At 45.3% G+C, this 23236-nt stretch overlaps 1 protein-coding gene across 3 annotated transcripts in view; it reads right to left on the bottom strand.

Moving 5' to 3' along the window:
• Positions 1–10061: 10061 nt before the first annotated feature.
• The window catches only part of WDR7 (WD repeat domain 7), a 151316-nt gene continuing 138141 nt past the window's right edge, over positions 10062–23236 (bottom strand). For 2 of the 3 annotated variants that reach the window (XM_085300171.1, XM_085300172.1), the window contains 2 exons: positions 16472–16576; positions 10062–12972 (listed from right to left, as the gene is read on the bottom strand). In XM_085300171.1, the coding sequence (XP_085156297.1) occupies positions 12769–12972; positions 16472–16576 (309 nt within the window). In that variant the 3' untranslated portion in view covers positions 10062–12768. The remainder of the gene's footprint in view (positions 12973–16471; positions 16577–23236) is intronic. The other variant, XR_014895260.1, reaches the window with a different exon arrangement.

The raw sequence follows: 23236 nt of genomic DNA, 5'->3' as shown, positions 1-23236 counted from the left end.
GCCGCCCCCGAGCTCTTCCACGCTTCGCCTCCGTGCTCGTGCGAGCGCAGGGAAGYCCTCAGCCCCGCTCGGGTCTCGGTTTGCTCTCAAACCTCGGCACTCGGAGGGAAGCGCGCGGAGGCAGGAGACGCGTGTCCCGGTTGCTCTCTCGTCCAGCTGGCAGGCGGCTCAGCGTCCCGAAGGAACGGGCTCCGGCTGCCGAGCGAGTCCACGGTGGCTCTTTCCCTTGGAAAGATTTCACAGAACCTCCCGGCGCTGAAATTTTTAAATGTCAGGCAAAAACTGTGTGGCTACGTAGAAAAACACCTAGATACATGATAAAAACATTGCTGGCATTTTGGAAAACATGTTTTTATAGAAAGATTTCAACTTACCCTGGATACAAGCTTCATGTCAAGCTTCTGCCAGGAGTTTCTGGGGGAATTAGACATACGCTACCGGCTTGTTAAGCAAGAGGGAAGGGACCGAACGTACCATATTCCTCACATTGAAGAAAAGCCTGGAGGACTCCTAAATGCGCATCTGCCAGAGCCCCGTCGCGGCGCCCGAGCCGCCCCGGCCCAGGAGGGACGCGGGGGCTCGCTGCTTCGCCTGGCGCCGGGGCCGCCGCGGCTCCCGCTGCCCCCCGCTCCTCGTCCGGGGCCGCAGAGGCTCCCTGCGGGTGCCTCGTCTCCAACAGCCCCAAATGAATCTTGTGGAGATTCACGCTCGGAGCAGAAAATGAACGTATTCTTGATAAATGTGCTGGGAGGGAATAGAAAACCCAAGCCCCAAATCCCTGGGAGTGCTGATAGTTTCCTTTACTTCAGGGCAGATGCAGATTTAATCAATGAAATCAATGGTTAATGTTTGCTGGCTGTAGAAATGGTTAAGAGGTTGCTGGTGAGTGGCCGTAAGATGGATGACCGGTGGCAGAGGACTTCGGGAAGGTCAGAGGTGACTATCACCTTGAAATCCAATCTGCAGCTCGCTCCCGCCACGCCGGACACCGCTGGCTCGGAAAAGCAGCTTGGGTCAACTCGCCGGCATAACCTTAGGGAATCCTGATCTGCTCCTTCCTACTAATGCAGTGGCTTTACACAYGGTCACATACCCTGGCAGATAATTACATGACACAATTACACCACACAATTACACACTCACCAAGCCTTTGTGTGACCTGGGATCTTTCTCACGCAGGGACTCCAGAACAATCACAAGCAGAATAAAGTGCGTTTTTCCTCAAAAGCTGCTCATTTCCTGTTTCTCTGCTGTTTGTCTTGCCTTTTCCCTCCTCCACGGTGGCTGCTCAGAGGGACCTTCCCCAGAGCCATCACTATGGGAGCCAGGCTGGAGCTCAGCTGCAGCAGTCTGGCACATGGGGATGCCACGTGCTACTGCCCTGCTCATGCAGAACCTCCTGACCCACGAAGTGCCTGCCCTTTTCAGCACAACACACTCTGGAGGGCTCCATAGATGCTGATATTCCTGGGCTGTTTTTCACAGCTGCATGAACAGCCAAGGCTGTGATGGCAACCTCAAACAGACTCTCACAGAACAGTTGGGTAGGTGGGAAGCCTGGGAGAGGCCCTGGTCCAGTCCTTGCTGCAGCAGGATCAGCCAGAGCAGCCTGCCTAGGACCATGTCCAGGCAACGTTGAAGATACCCAAGGATGGAGATGCCACAATCTCTTTGGGCAATCTGCTCTGATGTTCAACCACCTGCCCAGTGGCCTCCTTCTCTCTCTTTTTCCCTACAAGACACTGGTTAGGAAGCTCACTTGAAGGTGAAATTCAAGCTCAGACACACACTCCACCTGCTCTGGAGCAAGGATGAACTGGCCTGTCTTGTATTTCAGAGTGAGGACCTTAAGCATGGGTCTATCAGCTTTTCTCGAGGAGACATTTTTCAGTCTCTCCTTCCAAAGACATTCCAATAGGATGAAACACTTAAGTGTTCATTCAGCTTTACAGTCTTGCTGTGTGGGGGACACAGTCTTCAGTCCACGAGTCTTGTCCAAATTAGAAGGKTGAAAACTCAAGACTCTCACCTCCTGCTCCAGCCTGGGAAGCTTCGCACCTCTGCAAAGCCCAGCGTCTGCCTTGAACAGTGCAGTTGGGATGATGTGCAAATATCTCATACCAATATTCCTGACTTTACCTCTGGTGTTGATGGTGAGAGCTATTTGCTAGAGTCACCTTGACTATGTGAGTAATCTGGCTGCACAGAATGCTCTTTCCAGGCGTGTGTTTGGGGGAAAAACCAAAACCCYGAGATTTGCTAAAATGATTTGGCCTATCCTGAGTTTTTTGGCAGTGCTAACATGAGAGTCCTAGTAGTTCACTCTAACCAAAAAACTCTCATTATCTATGTTTAAAAAATGGCTCAGTGAATACAGGGAAAAGGTTCTGCAAGTCTTGGTGTGTTATTTGGTCTGGGTCCCAGAGCATCTGGTGCTGACTAAAWGGCTCACGTACAGGCCAGTCACAACAGTTTCTGCAACTGTTTCCTGATCATTCCTGTTCTCCCTCACAGTGTCTTTTACTTCCAGGGTGCTCAATCCGTTCTGCTACGAGTCCTCTCTGTTTTTCCTTCTCTTTGAGGTGTACACTCCACAGGTTGATGGAACAGCAACAGTTGCATTTGTTTCTGTAACACATTTGGAACTGCTTTAAAATGAATTTTAACCCACTTTCTAGCTAAACTGCAAACAAAGTGATAATATGCAGCCTATTTTAATAACCTCTCTGTCCTTAAAGCTGAAAGAAATATTTTTGCAGCTTTGTAGTGATGCTATGCATTGCTAAACAGGATCTCATTTGACTCCATACTTCTTTGCATTTCATTGCAATTCTTTGCCATATAATCTCTGCTTTGAAATATCATAAAATCAGCCTTTGAGATCCTCCTGGAGTAACAAGATAATTAAAAAAGAGGTCACATTATTTTTCAAGAGAAAAAGATGGAAAACAGCTTCTTCCCAAGCTATCTACACTGACAGATGACCTGCTGACTGTAAAGCAGTCTACACAGCAGCAAATACATTCCCTWCTCCAAAGGTCACCTTCAGAGCAGCCTCTCTCCTTCTTACCCTTCTGTAACCAGAAAGCTCAAGGTGACTCAGATTCAAGTCTCTACCTACCAATACTGGGATGTCAATGGGATGACTAGTTAGACATCTTTATGAACTGAGATTACCATGAAATTGGACCTAAAGGCTCACTATTAATTTCAATCCTCATTGGGATCATGTGGGTTGCCAGAGAACACTTTATCTTTTAATAAAACCTAAAWGAAAAAAATATATTATTCATACAATTATCTGACTGAATTTATAAATGGTGTCAACCCATTCCCTCCAATGGAACAGCATGAAAGCTAGGGTTGGGTCCAGAGCCTTAAATGATTTTTAAAATGTCACCATTTAATTAGATATACAGTATTTCAGAAGGTATAGTATAAAAGTAGTTAGGTGGAGTGAAAATTGCAATACAGTATTGCTGATCCTCATTAACCATAATGTTAATGTCAGGTACTACTAGCACGATTGGTCAGAATACATTACACCTTGCTTTAGAGACAAGTATAAATTAGATGGTGGTATGACCATTAATTTCACTGATTTGAGATTCAGCTCTTTAGAGCCACGATCGTAAGGAAGATTGTATAAAAACTGATATGGAGTTATCTTGGTATCTACTTCATCAGCTATTTGAGACCAGCTTTTTTTCTGAAAGCAAGGGAATAGATTAGCAGCTTCTGGGGTCCTCCAGTGGCATTGCCGTTGACATATGCTTCCCAGACTGAAGGCCCACATAGGCCTGATATGTAATCCCACATATTGATAAGGTGCAATAATCTCTGCTGCTTTCCTGCATATCTTTTCTGATTCTTTTTTTAAGGAGGAAAATACAGGAAAACACTCAGAAACATTGCTTTTCTTTTAAATCACTGCAAAAGCTACCTAAGCTCCTACCTAGCTCCACACACTAATGTTCCCTACTGACAGCAAGATATGAACTGCTTCTCTTCCTCACAAAGGCTTAAAGATAACAGTATACTTAAAAACAACATACTTAATATATCAATATACTTAAAAACAGTTGCCATATTTTTCTTATTACTACCAATTCCCAAATGAGAAYGGGAGAGAACAAGGACAAAGTAAAAAACCACAGGTAATACCRTATGTAATCAAGGGTGTAAGAACATGACGTATAAAAAGAGCAAGAGAAAAACAAGAGTCAGAAATCTTTGAGCTACTGAGGATTTAAATGCAACACTACTGCTTCGATTCCCATGTGGATCCATGAAGGGAAGCCTGGATACTCYTGTATTCGTGGCACAATTAACCTACCACTCAGATAATCCATCTGCACATAATTAGAGATGACCATATCAGCTGAGTATCTTCCCATCAGCTGTGTCTTTACAAATCAAACCAGCACGTGTATTACCTGTTACACACAGYGCCAGGACAGAGGCAGCTGGAATCTTGTGCTAACTCCAGCTAATGGTATCTTTGATGTCTTAGGCCATGCAGAAGATGGAGAAATAGATCTCTTAAAATAAACCAGGGAAAGGAAAGATCTGAATGCGTGAGCTGATAAAAATGGTAATGCATTTGATTTCCTTCTCTCCCCCTCAGTTCTAGATGAATACGTAAGAGGAAATAAAATGGCTCAGATTTAACTGCAACATCTGCTTTGATCACCATTGTGGAAGACTACCTCAAGATAGAAGAAATACAGCAGTTTTGCTTTAGCAAAGACTAAAAACTGTTTGCTTTAGCTTTAGCCTGCAGTATAATGCAGCTAACAGACCAAATCCTTTTGTTAAGACGGCAGCAACCCTTGGTCCTTCTAGGAGCTTGGACAGTGACAGCAACTCAAAGATACATATTTAGCTGTGTGGTATATGGACACTTTGCCATGAACTTAAAGTGGGAAGTCTGCAGCTAYGTACTGAGCCTAGGATGGACAGCACAGCTGGAGCTGTCCTTTCTGCATGGTGGACCATCAGGTTTCTGGGAGCAGATGGTCCTCAGGGCCTCTCCACTCCACCTGTGGCTGTGGGCATCGACAGTGCAGGCTTGCCGAACACGAGTGAGGTTGAGGGAGCATTATTTGCTGCCAGATTTTTTTTTTCCAGTCATGTTTAAACTTGCAAGATGTGCAGATTCCATCCTCATGTTTATGGGAAAAACAGTAGTTTGCTTCTACTTTATGGAAAATTGGGAGTAGCTATACCGAAGTGAATAAATTGCCTCTGCTTAAAATCAGTTACTTCAGTAAATAAATATCAATTTCCCCACATTTTAAGCTACTTCAGACCTTTGCAAATCTGTTTCCAATTTACTATAATCAATTAAAATCATATATTGTAAATGTAGCTACCAACGATGATCTTCCTGCAGATGACATTCAGCCTTCATTTTAAAAACAAAATCAACATTCAAAAGGCTATGCTGTTGCAGCAGAAAGTTTTACCTTTTAATTTTTCATACAAGATTAATTTTTAATTTTCAGACATCAGAGATACAGGGAAGTTCCCCATGAGCCCTACTGTTCAAAGAGCACTCTAGGCAACTATTGCCATCAAGTGTCAATTTATCACACTGAAGGCTCAGACTGCTTGATACATATTTTTACTGATATTTATATTCAGACAAAAGTACTATTAGTATGAAAGTCTTAAGTGTTTGTCTAAATCCAGGCACAGCCAGRACAGTCTGTTTGCGATACACAGGAATTCCTATTTTGCTTTCACAGAACCCAAATCCAATACAGTCTCTGTAACCACWGATACTACCCAACATATGTTATTTTTATGACTTAACCTACCACCAATTATGCCAAAAATGTTGATTTGAAATTGAAGTAATAGTGGAACTGATGTTACTTAATTTGTACTCCTTCCACTCATGTTCAAACAGCTTAAAATTGGAAGAATCTCATGAAAGGTTTACGCACAACATACCATCTTGAATTCTCCATAAAGTGGATGTAGAAGTCCCAACAAGGTCTTCTTTTCAAAAATTTGGTCCTGACAGTTTTGCATGTCTCTGAACAGAAATTCAGACTTGAATACCTCTAAGAGTCCATCTCTGGATGTTTGYAGTTTGCCTTGCTCTGCTCTCAGCACCCAGAAACGTCCCCGAAGCTCCAGGGCAGCATCCTCCACCCCAAAGACAGCAAATGTGATTGTCACATTTGCTCCTTCCGCATGGAAGGAAACAGGGAAGAGGAACCTCTACGCTCCTTGTGGCTTCCTGGCGTTCCTRCACAATGTCGAATGACGTTCAAAATGGGACAAGAGAAATTTAAGAGCTGGACTTGGCCAGGAATTCTCTTTTCTAAAGGGAAAAGTAATTTGTACATAATTTGATACTTGCAAGAACACTGTTTTTGAGCAAGGCTATCTGAAAATGTCCGAATTAGGTCATACTGCACTTTGAAGAGAATATGCCATGATCAACACTTAAAAGGAACGCAGCCTTGCTGGAGCTGATGCTCAGAGAAGATGCTCAGATTCATCCTGGGGTTCTTCTCCATGTGCCTCTTGCTAATCAAAGTTCCTGCAGCATTYGAAGATGACACAATACCTTTGGGTCCTATCCAATTCCTGCTAATAGTAAATCGACTTTTAAATATGCAAGCTACTGCTATGCATGTTTAAGGTCTTCCATTTATATTGCTTTACTTGCACATGACTCCTTTCATTAGTTTGATAAACATATTTTGGATACACAAATCATTATTTGAACCAAATTCAGCCCAACRTTAAACGTTCCTTATCTGACCTCTGGACTTACCCTGGCTGCATTCACAGGGAGCCTCCTGCATGAGATGAGCCCTTAGCAGGAACGTCCCGAGCGCTGGTGCATTTTATGGCTCAATYCATTTCCGCAGAGATGCAGGGATGCCCCATTTTTCATATGGAGGAGTCGGTGTGCTCCAAAYAGACATCTATCTGGTGATTAGAGGACTGGGATCTTCAGGTGAACTGTCTCTAAAGGTAAGCCTAGAAAGAGCCTCTGCTAACCCTTCCCCACAGTTAATGTGCTTCRCAAATGGTATCACGTCCTTCACATCCACTTAAATCCTTTAAATTGTGTTAAAAGGGGGTTCTCTACCCCCATAGTTCTGCAAAATACCAACTATGTTGATATTTGCTTGAGTTCTGAATGTGCCCTAATGAGTMTGGTGCTATCTCAATGTGTGGGGCATTATGCCAGACTGCAGAAGAGAACACAWCCCTTCACATTCGACCAGAGAGAGCAAGATGTGTCTGAATGGATTTCTGAGTCAGCTGTAAGGAACGTTGATCGTYTGCAATGTAAAACTGTAACATTATGCTGTTTGGAAAAAAATCTGTGATCAATACATCTCATGTAGTTTACACTGACCTTAGCGGTCTGCATTTTCAAATAGCTTTGTTTTTAAGCATGAYTGACATATTTTGAAGAGGACATAAAACAAACACACAGAGACGCTTGGAGTGAAACGCTGCTGAAATCAGCASGAGTTCGGGCACGAGGCGCCGAGGCTGGACCTCCTCCTTCGGAAGCCTTCAGTGCGAGAGGTAACAACGCCACAGACACAACGCCAGCAGAGGCTCTTTTTAGCCAAGTAAAGGTGCCACAAACCTGGTGGCAGAAGAGCGACATTGAAAACTAGGGGAGTCTTCCTTCATATTTTATGCAACTAAAAGCAACAGATTTGAAGCTCCTGCTACAGTTTTTTCCATAAATCTCCAGTGACCTCTCATTTCCGGCATCTTACTCCAAGTAACGCTAACTAGTGGATAGACCATCTCTACTGCACCAACTCAAGCAGAATATTGTGTGACAGTTTGGAGACAATTGTGCACATGCAATTAATAATGTAAAAGCACATTGCTCCTGGTCTCTATCACCTCCCCTCRTACTGGCCCTTTTCCAAGGAGCCTTAATGCGTGCTCTTTCAAGCTTGGAGACGAGAACACCTTCTCATTTGATCTCCTCCGGCTCCTCATCCGCCTCCGCTTTTCCAGGTCAACAGCCGCCAGCCGTGCCCGCGCAAGGCCACCCAGGCGCCCCGCCACGAGGGACGTCCCTCCTGCTCCCACCRGGCACCGGCGCCGGCCTGCCCCTGCTCTGCCCAACCTCGTGCTTGTCCCTCGCTACCTTCGGCTGCAGCTTCCTCGCTGCTGCCGTAAAGGTCCCAGGCTGTCCTTCGATTCCTGTTTGTAGCTGCGCGTGTCGCAGGCTCCCTCCTTCTCCCGAGGTTAGGCAAGATGCCGCTCGGCTTTAAGCGCAGTTTCAGCCTGGCGCTGTTCGGATCGGTATTAAATGAAGGCGCTAAGGTGCTCTGATCCCGTACACTTGCCCAAAATGCCACAATTCTTCACGTGCAATTAGTCTTGGTGCAATTTTGCACCTCCAAGTCACACACGTGTCTCTGGTCCGTGCTGGCACTGGCGGCCCCGGCTGCACGGCATCCCGGCTGCCAGCCCCGGGGCCTCGGCGCGCGGCAGGGACCGGGCGGGCGGCGCGGCGCAGCACGGCACAGCGCAGCGTGCAGCCCGGCGCTCGGCGGCTACGACGCCCTGGCAAAGCAGCGAGAGGAGCAACATTTTTGACCGTTTCCTATAGTACTCGAGCACAGAGCCAGATATTAAATTATCAAGAAATGATGCTGTGTAAATGAAAAAAAATATTGATCATTTTGCATCAAAATGCAATTATGCCAAATCAAAAACAATTAATGTCCTTGAATGCAGATATACAGCAGGAAGTAAGCGCATACTTTTATAGCTAAATTGCTTAAGGTACAATATAGGCTTTGGTCTATTTTCATTTCTATTAAACGAGAGGGATGTAGCAAATACTGAGATCACTACATTTAAACATATATCTATACACAAATCAGTCTTTATATTTTGTGAAGAAAACAGCAAAAAAACCCAAGTGCCTCTAATTTTTGAAATTCTTCTGGCTTTTCTTTTTGACCTTTGGTATTTGTATGTATCGATGCTCTCTCTAAACCGTTGTACAAAAACACCTTGAAGTGTCAAGCTTTAAAAATGAGTCTTCTTTTCTCTTTCTCTTGTGCAGCTTGGATTATCTTGGCCTTGTCAAAATACATTCTCTAGTTAGAGGTTGGAAATATTTCCCTCCTGGCTCCTGCGTATTGATTTTGCAGCACTCAGCTCTGCCTGTCAGCCGAGAGGGGAAAGGTGAGAGTTCAGCCGGCGCTGCCTGGCTTTACCTTCCGATTAATGTCATGCCCTTTCCACGTTTGATCAGCGCACGGGACCGCCAGTACCGCTGCGATCAAGCAGATTTTACCTATAAGAAAATACTGAAGTCACTGACACTTCAGCACGTGTACGCATCTTGGGAACTGGGAAWTCACACGCGTTGCAACCAATTCCTTTGTGTTTTTTTTGTTTGTTTTGAGGTCTTATTAGGTAATGTCTGGCTCAGTTCAAACTTTTCCTCAGCCACCGACAGCSCGCCGTGCCAGCCGGCATCACGCACCTCTGAGCTGTGAGCTACTTGGGCTTTTTCTGCAGAAAAAACACTTGTGATTTTTATTTTTGTTTTTTTATGATGTGGATTGCAAATTCAAATCCAAGCACAACGTTCCGTTCAACACACCCAGCAACCGCAGCGCAGTTTTCAAAGGACAGCAGTCTACGCCAGAAAATCTCAGTGCTGGGTTTGTYTCCATCACTTCCTTCCTCTGGAGGAAGCCGAACCCGGATGACGAGGAGGGAACATCACCTTGCGGACACCACTGCGCTGAGCTGATGAATTCGCGGCAGACGAACACTCCTTTGTTCGGCTTCGCTGCACTGTTCCGGGAGCCGAGAGGATTTTACTCTCAGCACCTTCCTAGCTTCGGCTTTTGCTACGAAGGGCGCTAGCGCCTTTAACACGATTCCCTATCTGCACTGACGGCACGTCATTTATTCTGATTTTCGAACGGAAAAAATTGGCTATGGTGAAAGAAATAAGATTACCATCCAATAAATCAGCAATGAGAAATTATTTACATGTCATGAGGTCGATGCCTAGAAACCACAATACTCTTCAATACAGTCCAGTTTTATTTCACACGCATATTTACAGCAGGGTGTTGACCACGYACAGCGGGCTGGGAGCGGGCTCGCCCGGAGGCTGCTCGAGCGGCAGACATTGCAACCACTTGCCATRCACAGGGGCTTCAATCAGGACAGCATTTTCATACAGGTGTCTCATCATGTCAGCTTTGGCTTGTAAACTGCCAATGAAGCCATACGCGTCTCTACGTTTACAAGGACAACTCCAAATACAGTACTAACAAATCAATAAAACACTAAAAGCTTACACTGGGGTGACAATACTCATCTCGCTGCAGTGCTGAGAGCTCCAGGCTGCGGAGGAGCTGAGCACGGGGGTCAGCAGTCACCCACGCGGAGCTCTGCCCAACGCACAAATTCCACGGAGCACTTGCCGCCGCCTCGGCGCAGAGCCGTGCCGCCGCGCGGGCCCGCACCGGCCCGGCTGCTCTCGAAGCGCGCTGGGCCGAACGCCTCACCGCTCCTAAGCGAGAGCGGTACGAGAAGCTTTGAGGGACCTTTGTCCCCTACCAGGACACCTACGACAGCTTTCAGCACCAATGCTTTAGCTTTGCTGCGTTTAACGAAGTCTCAGGACGGAAGGTAACTGCCACCTCTCCTTTGCGACTGAAAAATGCACTCTGCTGCTTGCTTAAAACAAACATTTTTAGGCATATATAATTCAAAATGTTCTTTCTCTGTCCCACCAAGAAACCATTTGAGAGGTATGGTCACACACCCCACGGGGCTGYACTTTGTTTCTGGATGTAAACACGCGCACACATAAATACCCGTATATATACCGGGAAACACAGCGTAGCAGAAGCGACAGGATGCTGGAATACCTGTGGGAGCACGTCTGAAGTGCACCTCTCAGCTTCCCTCGTGTGCCGGGACCTTCGACACAGGAGTATAGGATTTCACCCTACAGATGGAGGGTCTGTCGGCTTTTCTTTCTTCTTCTTCTTCTTTTTTTTTTAAAAAACCCTTGGAGGTTACACATTTACCTCTATAAACACAGTGTACATGCATGTTGTGTTATTTCACTTAACCCCCCCCGACAGTCTACTACACATTTTTCCACTATACACTACATTCTGACCAGAGTTAAAAAAAAGAGTAAAATTTATGGCAGTTTGTGTTAAACATTCCTAACGGTCTTAATTTCTTACCTTTTGCTATTTTTTAAACAGTAAACAGATTGCAGCTTCTGGACTATAAATCTCACTTTCATGTATAGTGTACTACACAGACCACCTTAAAAATAAAAAAATCAATGCTTTTTATATTTAGAAGCCATTTTAGAAATTCATTTATTATTTTTTGGGGGAGGGAGGATTCTGCAAGTACCATTTTTACTTTATCATGTAAAGACAGCCACCTTCTGTGAGCATTTCAGACACAAATGGCAAAGAAAAAGCTATACAAGCATATACATCAATATGTTTAAATAAAAGTATTTTATGGATTTTTTGTTTTTTACTGTGAGCATAAACMTTTTCACACTATTAAATATTTCACAAAATTAGATATGCAAGAAGAGAGAAACACAGTTACAGCAAATATCACATAGGAATATTCCTACTTAAGAAAYCTTTCAATATATTCGTTCAAATGACCTACCTTTTACATATTTTTTCRTAATTTTTCTTGTCAGAATTGCTAAATACCAACGACACTGGTCCCGTCTCCCTTGAGGGTTTGCGCTCGCACCCCTTCATCCTTCCGTGAAGCCAAGCCGCGAGTGCCTGGCTCTGCACGCCGTACACAGCAACACGCCACGGCATACGGGCAGGTGCTAACTTCCCTGCAAGATCCAGCACAAATGGGAACGACGTACGGAAGAAAAAGGTCTTTTTTTTTAATAAATACCTGCATTCGTAGCAAAAAAACACCTTTATATATAAATATGCCTTTTTTCAAGTTTGCTATTCCGTCTTCAAGAGATTTTTGTTTATTTACATGTGGATTACTATTCTTTCTTCCAGATTAGACCAAACAGTGACTGAGGACATCAGCACTTCCCACTCACTTAAGAGCTTAAGCTTTTGAGGAGGAAACAGGCCTCTCCCGGCAGGAATAACGAGCACCCGTGCCCGAAARCTCGATTCCTCCCGACTCCCGAGGCACTTGGGCCCTCAGCAGGAAACCTCACTGGTCAACTCTACCAGCCAGTGATCACCAATGGTCTCTAGAAGAAAGTACATGTAAACAYGGAGCCTTTTGGTAAACAGGGAGAYTCTCTAGGAATCTCCAGACAAACAAACACTATTGGTAATCAGGGCTGCTGCTGCTAACTCAACATGCAATGAGAAGGGACCGGACCCAGCCCAGCTTCCCGGCCTGGGTTCTGATTCCCGCGAGYGCCGGTCTTGCCACGGAGGGCCACCTCCGGGCCACCCGTTTCTCAGTCTCCGTGCGCCTGGCCCCAGGCCCGTTCCCCARAGCCCTCCGCCCCCTCCTCCCAGCTGCCGGACCCCCACCCGGCGGCAGCGTCCGCCCGCTGCCCGGCGGGCGCGAGCCCTGCACGGGCAGCTGGCACGGGCAGGGCTCTGCCCTGGAGAGCGGGCGGAAACGTGTGGCCTGGCCGGTGCCTCCGTGGGCTCGGGGGGCACTGGTGTTCGAAGGACACATGGGAAGAAAAAGGGAGAATTGCAAGGAACTGCAAAACAGAAACGCAGTGCTAACACAGGCGGACTGACTCTAGACCATAAAGCGATGCTCCTTGCCGTCGTGGGCCATGAGGATGACGTTGCGGTTGGACGTCCAGATCAGGCGGGCCAGCTTGAGCGCGTTGTGSGAGCCCGGGGAAGCGGGCTGCACCGGCGGCACCTGGTAGGTCTTGATGCAGCGGAGCTGGGGCGCCGAGTTCAGCATGCCGATGCTGCCCAGCAGCGAGGTGTTCATCTGCAGAGAGAGCCAGCGGTGACTCGGCCACGGGCCGGCGGGGAGCCGCGCGCCCCGCGCCCTTCCCCGCGCGCAGCCCGGCTCCAGCAGCGCTGCCCCAACCCAGTTACCTAGCTGCTGTCCCAGGCGAGGCCTAATTAAAACGGCTTTAGACCTGAGCCCAGCGCCGCCGCCCAGCCGGACAGCGGCTGAGAGTTTAAGCAGCGTTTTGGGGGATGCTGAAGGAACACAATACACAACTTGGCAAAACGAAAGATCCAACAAGCTGAGCGGGCACGTTTCGCCGTGCTCCTCGCACGGGGAACCTACAAAGTCAGCTCGACCGCGCAAGGGCACAGCACGGCACGCTGCCTGGAGGAACAGTCCGCACAGCTGTATTCGCCTTCATCCCTCCAACCCGAGATAATGGTGACTATCTTATACAGTTAAATGGAAAAATAAAGTACAGCCAAGAATCTGCTAAGCTTCCCACCTGTGCACAGAACTCAGTGAAGTTTAGCAATCAGTGAAAATTTCGATCTCTCAGTTTGTCCTGTACCTTTTCTTATTAAAGTTTTCCTTGATTGTATCTATTTCAAATTCAATTGTGAAACCTGAATCAATAAATTAGCTAGGAACAGTATATAGTTTATTCAGTACTTTGAAAACACCACCTATGTTTTATTTATGTATTTAATAATAAAGAATTTATTCAGAATTTAAGGAAAACCAATAAAATATTAATAAGATTTATGCTAGAATATTTTTATTTGTCAAAACTCTAATGACAATAGAGCTCATGGCATGCAGAACGAAGGAAGAATAGTCCTCAAGATGGGTACAAACTGAACAAAAACGTTCATTTTCTGCTCTATAAGTAAATCATTCAGATGTTAAACATCTGAAGAGAGCGGTTGAGTTACATCCTTCAGAAAGGAGGCTGATTACTGTGATGTATGTTGTCTAGTCCCACGTTTTTAAAAATGATATTCACTGGCTTCCTCTAACTTATCAAAATATACAAAATTCTACCCTTCCTGCAATGCTTTTTTTACTCTGGAAAAYCCGTCCATCCGCACTGGAGTCCTAGAATTTAGGTAAAACAGGCAGACGACGGTCTAGCTGTATGCCTAGGATGTGACACACGAAACCTTGGCAAATCTCAGAACATTTAAGGTGGGTTATTGCTGATGTCCTGTTCTGAATTCTGATCAGTGGGAAGTGTAAGCCATTACTTTCTTTCTGGCTCTTCTCAGCAGCAGAACGGTGTCAGAGAGTGTAAATCATGGCATCTCTAGCAGGGAGCATGCAAGCACCACTGACATTTTCACAATTTAAATCATCTTGAGTAATAACCCTTTTAAGATGACTAATGTTACTGATTTTCCTGCATTAATAATAGTGCCAAATAGAACACAGAAGGGAAAAAATCACTAGTGCACGAGGTCACATTTTAAAACTAAATGTGTAGGTATATTTAACTCTTTATGTAAAAGCTAGTTTAACATGAACGTTTATACACCTGGAAGGAATGTGGCAAATTCACAGTTTAAAGCTCATGCCTGAATACAGACTTTTTCTTTTCTAATTTTAAAAGATCTGGTAAAAAATCAAAATCAGTAAGTCTGATTGCTTTCTAGATTTTCCCTGAGTATTTAAACTGAATAAATGTAGCTGATGGATGAACATTTTTGCAGTTCTCGTTTACTGTATCAGAAAGCTCACTATATAGTGATGGATAATAATTTAATAATTTTTATGGTATCTGTGTAACTACTGAATGACACCAGAAAACTGGGGAAGTAGCTTAAAAAATATAACTGATAACCATGGGTATACTGAGTCCAATTTATAGTCTGATAGCTCTAAGACTCATGATGATTTTGATAGTCTGTGCACATTGCTTGATCAGATCACTTGTTTCCAAACACATTTGTAAGTCTAGAGCCATTTGAAAGYGGGGAAAACAAAACAAAACCGAATGCAGGCAACATCGCCTTGGTTATCTGTCTCATCAAGCTGTATGCATACCCACAATTGACAAAAAAGACTCTTACTGACATCAAATTACAAAGAAAAAGATTGCTCATACATTAAAAACAAGAAACCTGTAGGTATTTTATAAAATGGTGGTTTCAGCTTCTTCTATTTCAGACCCTCCTTTCATTGTTTAGATCTCAGCTCTCCTTTCTTCGGCATCATTACAGACGTGAAAATCATCTCTGCACTGTGCAATACAGCAAAATGCAGAGGAAGGAGAGCAGTTGTGCCAGTGAAGAAGGAGGGCTTGGGCACAGCAAGAACAGGAACCAGTGATCAACTTAATAGCTTTGCATCATGCTTAAAAAATAAATCAAACAAAATCTAAGAATCCCTTTCTCTATGTGAATTTACTAGGTTCAGAAATTAGAGAAGAAAACTACCTACTGAGGCAGARAGTCAGAGCAGAAGCAGCTGTCTTGGCTTGTGCAGAACTAGTTGGGTGTCTCCTACATGGCTCTTAGTTTTATTGTTTGGACATTTTAGATATATGAAATTGAAATATTACAATAGCACCATATTTAAGTTGACTTATCAAATATGAAAAAGTTAAATATTTAGGAATATTCCTTGGATTGCCTAGAAGTGGCATACTGATTTGTATGCAAAAAGCCCAGCACAGTTATACCTGCAAAGAATGTTTATATAAAAAGAGCAATAGAAAAAAATCTTTATATAGAGGCACTGATATTTGAAGTCATCTCCCCAAACGTCAAAGAGGGAACAGCTACAGCTGACAAGCTAGCCGGGACTCAGGGATCAGCCCTGACTTCAACAGTCTGTCTCAAACACCTCCATGAAGCCTGGGGAGCCGCCTGGGACTGCGGAGAAGTTTCCAAGGACCTAACTTTGGGCCCCTGACRTGCCCAAGCTGCATGGAGGGAAGGAGAAGCAGAACCCTACAGAAGCAAGCTGGAAGCTCCAAGTGCTGTGGCTTAGCTCTAGACAGCAGTGTTTGGACACAATAGGAACTATAAAATAAATTCAAAGATGGTTGTATGGTACCAAAAGAGCTCACACTACCAGAATGGTACCAGATGTAGTAGTCCATTTGTACACACCTTTGTACAACTCACAGCTGAAAAAACTCATAGTTTTTGTATAAAAAAAACTTACAAAGTCTGGCTGACCCTCCAGGAAACCCAAGCTGAAAAGTAGCTAAACTGGATTTAAAAAAAACCCAAGGAAACTATATGATTTTGCCAATTTATTCCTCAGCTGAAGAGGGCGTGAGCAGCCAAAGGAGCACCCTAGCTCTAGGTAAGACCAGAGGCAATCGTGGTCAAGACGGCACAGCTCTATAGAGCTGTCTGCAAACAGAACTGCTGTGCTGAGGCTCAACTYTGAGGATTTTCCTCTTTGCAGTTATTTTCATTTCCTTATGTATTATACTATTAGTGAAYAATGTAAAAACACATCCCAAATATTGTTTCATCAGCAATGTTTGTGCACACAGACTCAGGTAATAATGAATCCTTACCTGCCAGAAGGAGAGATGACTGTCCGAATTGGAGTATGTGGCAAGGTACCGGCCATCAGGAGCAAAAGATACAGCAGTTATGGGTCCTTTATGGCCATGGATAGTCTAATGAGAGGGGGAGAGGACAGAAACTTAGAAGCTTCATTACACACCTCCACAAGGATGTTGCACAGACCTTTAAGCAAACACAAATGTAGTCATATATGAACTTCTAGAAACATTTTTAAAAGACAGAAATAGATTATCAGTAAAAATTAACTACTATGTTCAAAAGCCCTGGAAGAAGAGGTCTTAAACAAGTACTGCAACATCTTCCTGCTATTTCGCCATTGCATCTTAGGGAGCTTTGCAGCTAAGAAAGCATCTGCAACCTCTGTGTGGCTTATCTCTAATACTAAACTTCAAGAAAGGGTATAGTCAAGATTTGTATTTAAGTCCTGAATTCTTTTCTCCCAGTCTTTTCCTTCAGTGTTTCCTGATAGAAGGATATGAAATATCCTTCTATCCTGGACACGAGGAGAAAGCACCTCCAGAAAGGGCACAGGTCCTTCCTTGCTTGCACTGAGTTCATAAGTTTGGCTTTTGCCAGGAATTCCAGTGATAATTTTTGTGCAATGTCAGTTGAGGAATTACATGAAAGATCGTACCAGGAATATCGTACCAGGATCACAGTCTCCTACCTATGTACTTACTGGAGGCTTAGCAAGCGATYCTTGCAGAAATACAGAGAACAAGTTGTGCATTTTCTGCTATGCTAGCACTAATTATTCTGACTGACATTCTGTTAATTGGCAAATACCTCTGAAAAGCAAAAGCAGCCTCATTTTCACCAAATTTTGCTTCTCCTGGCCAAAGGAGAAGCACAAAGGATGAYTGCACATATTGCTTCTGCTCGCTTGAAGCCAGGCCAGCAGTTTTTCCACAAGTCTCCAAAGCCTCCTCGCACCCCAGAGCAGAAGCCGCTCCTCTGGGAGGATGAAATGCCCATTTCCCTCTCACTGCTCCCCAACACCGGTGCCCAGTGCTCAGGGCAATCAAAYGCCTCTGGCCAACCCAAACCATGAAAGTATCCCTTTAAAATCACTTATCTAGTAGAACATGCAGCTCCATTTTAAGTATCTTGACAATTTCTTTTAAATGTCCTAATAGCTGCTTAGCCAATAGATTTAATTAAATCATTGTATGAACAAATTTCCTGCCAAATTTCAGTTTTTAAATCAAAGMCATTTGTCAGGTATATGAACATAAATGTGCCTTTAACTGGAATTTTTAAAAATATAACACTTATGCACCAAAAGTAGGCTGCAAATTGTATGCTTATAAAGCATTCACTTGGCTAAGTGACAGGCAGGGAATGATCAGAAGTTCAAGCTGGAAAGAAAGAAAGAAAAAAACCCCAAAGAAATCCCACCAAAAAAGAGAAATCACACCCATCCTCTCAACCTCTGCCTTACCAAACAGTCTTTACAAAAACACAATCCAATTTAGAAATTTAGWTTTGCCAACTTTTATGCTGGCTTCCTGGTAACAGCACCAGCAGTGTTTCAGAGCTCGGGGACGTAGCTTGGAGAGTGCACAGGACGCTCGCCCCTTCTCCACGCGCAGATGTTTACCTCCAGCTTTTCCATAGCCTGGGGTAACGTGGTATTGTAAGGTATTGCAGTCCTGCTACCACTTCTTTAAGCTGAGCATCAAGCACCATGCACAGAGAAACAACARTGAGAAGACCACAGACTTCGTTCAAATAGTACAGCGATTGCAACAGTACTTTTGCAGAAATGTGGAGTTTTTTGTTTTGGGGAGCAGTCCCGTGCCCGCGCCGGTGGCGCAGAGCCGGCTGCGTGCACCGGCATCAGGCACAGCGATGGCTGTGCTCATCCGCTCCCGACCCACGGCTCTCTCCTTCAAAAAGTAATGACGTCTCTCTATTGCGATATTTAAGGATCTATGCATACTTAAAAAGAAAATATACTCCCCAGYGCTAAACCACTGGCGCGCAAAACGAAGTAGCCAGGTGACCCTGCTGAAACGTGGGAGCTCTAGGAACGCGGGGGCTGGCAGCCYGCTCCTCCCGCGCTGCTCCACACACCCGGGATGTCCAATCTCCACTGAACTAAGAGCATGCAATTAAAATGCTTTGGACGACTGCCATTATAAATGTAATTAAAAGTTCAAACTTTATATGGGAGATGAAATGTAAGGGAATTTTTGTCAGAAATAACACTCAACAACTGGAAAGTACTTAGTGTTATCCTGCATATAGCTTAACCTTTACATAAAATAAATACTTTTCATTGCCACTGATGATACATTCATGATACACATCCTTTGCCATCAAAAACATTTCCCGAGGCCAAGTTATGGACTCCTAGCTCGGGACAAGCTTTCACAACATTTAACATGCCCAACCTGGCTGCTATTATTCTCCTAAAGCACATGCCTGCACCCAGCTTTATGGAAGCAATTCAGACCTTGAGGAGAACACAAGAGACCTATTTTTTACTGCTGGTTCTGCCGCTGATTTCTCATGTGAGCATCCGCAAACGACTCTCATTCTGCACTTATAAATATGGTTTCCCAAGGGTTAAATGACTTGTTTAAAACTTCCAACAATATAAACACATATGTCAGAAATGCAGTGAAAAATTATTCCATGTCTCAACCTGTGGTCAGAATCACAGTTAAGGGTTTTTTTACCAGCTCCTTGAGATTATTGTTTAACAATTGCAAAAATATGCAGATGCTTTACACAGGATCAAGACTCATTCGTATTCTGTGCTTTCTAATGCTTTGGAGACCTAGCACGGGCAAACCCTGCAGCTCGCTTACCTTCCCCACGGTACAGAGCTTCTGAACACCTACYAGAACTGGGATTATTCCTTCTCGTGCGGGAGTTTACTCCAGCCATTAAGTACCTCCAGCACAACAAACACTGTTTTTCTTTAGAAATCCTGTACACAGGACTAATGGTACTGAGCTGTAGGAGAAGCTACAGACCAGACAGAAACRGCAGCAGCCAAGGTTGCGAGCAGCCTTACACACGGACAGAAGAATCTGCAGCTGCTGCAAGACAGCTAATGAAAGGGAGAAGAAACTCAGCTAAACAAACAGGAATATTGAGTGTAGGACCAACCAAAAAAAAGGCTGTAGATTCACTTTTTTTTTAACTCAAGATGACATATGCATTTTTTTTGAAAATACGACTTTGTATTGGATTATCATAATTAATATTGCAGCATTAGAAGGGCACAAAGAAATCAAAGTATTTCTTCAAAAATACATAGTAGTTGCTCCTCCTGCATTAGGACACATTGTGCCAACCTTAAAACRGCATGATTTTAACGTTCTTAAAAAAGATTGTGTAACACTCAGAATTAAATTAGGCTTTGAGAATAAGAGAAGGGCCCCTTTGGCCAGCTCTGGGACACTGAAGACAAAGACCTACGAAGACAATACACTGCTCTCGAAATGAATTTTATATTAAAAGTCCATTAATATATTTATTCTATATCATGTAAACAGGGAGTGAACTTAAACAGAACCTCAAACCACGTCTTTAATATAATCCTTACTGCTTAGTATGAAAATTTGAAAGGGCAATTAATTAGATGATCCAATGCTCAGATCCATCAAACTCTTTAGCACTTAACAAGCAAGTAATACTTGTCAATAAAGAATGTTTTGGTAATACAAAGGTGGAAAATCAATAGGGACTAGCACACTTGTTGCTCTCTTTACTACTGAAAACGTGTTCCAATAACTACAGTCCTCAAGGGAGTTAGTGTGCTTTGTTATTTAAAACAAGTGCCTCTCTAATTGATGCTAATCCTTTAAAGTAAAGATTTTTTCTTTTAGCGCACTACCTAAATGCCTGCTTTCCAAAGCTCAGCGTCCTTTTTCCTGGGCAAAGCAATAAGCACAGCGGAAGATTTTGCTGTYGCTCGTGCAAGACACTCTGCTTGGAGCCACCTCGGGACGGCGCCCGCGCGCGCGGTCCGGCTGCCGCCCCCACAGCGGGCACGCGGCACGGCGGTCTCCTCGCCGCCCTTCCACTTACCGCGGATTTGCAGCTCTCCCGCTCCGAAGCGGTTACACTGGAGCACAGCGAAAGGCACGCGAAGGGCTACGCAATCCCGCGGTGGGAACAGGCGCAGTTTCGCACAGGAGACACGGTGGGAAAAGTGCAGCTGTTCGTCGCCTCCTCCTGCCCAACCAATTGTTTTTTAATGGGAGGATGCTCCTGAGAGACTATTTGACTTCTGCACCTGCCACCATCGTCGGCCTTTAACACATGATATACTGAAGCTGTGACAACCTAATTCTAAGTCCAATATTCGCCAAACCCGACATTGAACTGTATTTTTCTGTTAAAGGTGATGTAAAAAATAAACATTCTGTATTACTGCTGCAATTTTATTTCAGTAAGTACACTGAAATGTGTATTTTAAGCTGATAACCAGATGAATCATGTACTACTATAGAAACATATTAATATTTGACTGCCCTTACTATTAGATATTTGCTTCCCATATCTCAAGAGGTACCTTAAATGAAAGGAAACAAACTTTTCCTGACTGAGCAAGCAGCATGCCTAGTGCACCCCCATCGTGCCACAAGCACGATGTGGAAAAGGCAGAAAACGAGAAGTTTGTCACAGCTAAGCAAAGCCCCTAAGGAGAGCCCCCGCTTTCAGCTCGGACAGGCATGAAATTATCAGCTCCGACTTTGGCACGGGGTACAAATAACCTCTGAAGAAGCACCGGTTATTTGAAGATTAAAAAATATAAAAAAAAGGAAAAAAGAAAAAGAGGATTCTGCCAGTTTTCACCGCTCCGCGGTGAGCCCGACGGTGACGTTTTGGGTGAAGTGCTTGGGCACGCTCCGGCACGACCACCCCCCTCCCAGCCGGCGGCTCGGGGTGGCAAGAGCAGCCAAACTGCCCGCCCCAACCAACGCCAAACCAGGCCCCCAGCCTGCTCCGCACAGACCCGCCAACGCAGCGCGTCGGGGCCCGCAGAGCRGTCATCCCGGCTTCGTTAGCATCACGTCGCCAATAACGCGACCCGAAATGAGCTACGAGGGAAAACCAGGATGGGGGTGATGTACTGAGCGGTGTATACGCCTCCGAGGGCGCCTCCGGAAGCGGTGTGCACTGAGTTATTCCATATCCCACGAACAAAAGCCTTCAGCAATTCAAAGCTCCAGGTTGAATTTTCATGTTAGATTAGGGTACGGGGACCTCCAACATTTGCAGAACCCAAATCACTYGGGAACAGGTACCAGTCTTTGAAATGAAGACAGAAGTGGCGAATCTACGAAACGAATATATAAAAACGCCCACTTACCAAAACTCTCTATGCACACACATACACGCATATGTGCACGTGCCTGCTGTAAAGGCAAACGCATCATCTCAGCACCTTCTCCTCTTGGCTTCAGAGTCGCCAAAGCGACTACCAGCACCCAACGGCGGCTGCAACGCGCTGCACCCAGGACCCCTTTCCTTCTTCTCGGGGGACCGCGAATCTTCGCTCGCAGCAGCGTTCCTTTCCAGGCCCTACCCACCTACCTTGTTTTACTGCCCAGCTCTTCACGTACTACTCGGATTTTCCATGGGGCACATTTACTTATTCCCGGGTGCCCGAGCACAGCAGCGATCACCTACCGGCTCGCCCCCGCGCGCCTAGCACTTACCTAATTCTTTACGATATCGCATTTGCTTTTTTACAGAAACAGATGGACTCCAAACAGTGCAAAGCTCGACAGCCCTGCACTTAACTGTGAACAACAGGAAGCACGAGCGCCGATGCTCGTGTCCGAAAGCAGCCAGCCCGGGGCCCTCCTCGGCCCCGCCGCCCCGCGGCCCGGCCCCGCTCGCGGCAGGGCGCCGGGACGCAGCCCCCCGGGCGGCGGCGTGCTGCGCGCGGGCCACGCGCTCGGCGCCCTCCCCAAGGCAAACTCCTGGGGACGCCCCTCCAGCGCCTCCCGGAACGCTCACAAACAGGTAATTCCCACGCTCGGCGACGGGAGCGCCTACAATAATTTTAACTTAATGGTGAAWCAACTTCAGTATGTTTAATAAATAAGTTTCTATCATAGTTCAAGTAATACTGACAACTGCAGTAGAAATTTCAGGACTGCGCTGAGAAAAGGGTACATTTGCATCTTTAAATTAATTTTCTTCCTGTCCTTCAAGCGTCTTCTCAATAATATCAAGATAAAGTCAAAGCCTACATATTAAATTTTTAAACTTAACAAAATATATAGCTTAATTTTTAATCTTACTGTAGCATAATCTTGCGTGAACCGTTACAACTGCTCGGTACTAAAGCGCAGCTGGCGCGTTTTGACGGCCAGCTCTGAGCGCGGCCGAAAGCGACCCGTCGGCACGGGCCCCTCGTCTCTGAGGACGTCCTCCYGCCGGGAGCCCCTCGCGGCAATCTGCCTTTACTTCCCGGGCAAATGACAACCAGAAARTGAGGCAGCTTCTTTCCCCGCTGCACTTCATCCGGACAGCGTCAGCCGAGAGCTCAGCGAGCCGAGCGTCGCAGGCCGTTTCCGAGCGCGTCCCGCCGCGCGGCCCCGAGCAGCGCGGTTGCTCGAGGACGCGCTTGCACCTCCGCAAATCAGTCCGGCCTGCCGGACGCACATCCGCGGGCTTCCGAACACCCGGTTTACGCTCTCGCTTTGGCAATGGGCTTGTCAGTTCAAGATTTTCACCTGGCACCATCAAAATCCATACGGCAATTAATTACCGCCATACAT

The sequence above is a fragment of the Rhea americana genome, unplaced genomic scaffold (assembly GCF_003343005.1).
Source record: "Rhea americana isolate MKP2758 unplaced genomic scaffold, rheAme1 scaffold_161, whole genome shotgun sequence".
In the NCBI taxonomy this organism is placed as follows: domain Eukaryota; kingdom Metazoa; phylum Chordata; class Aves; order Rheiformes; family Rheidae; genus Rhea; species Rhea americana.
The sequence above is the reverse complement of the archived record's forward strand: the minus strand, read 5'-3'. Positions and strand labels throughout refer to the sequence as shown.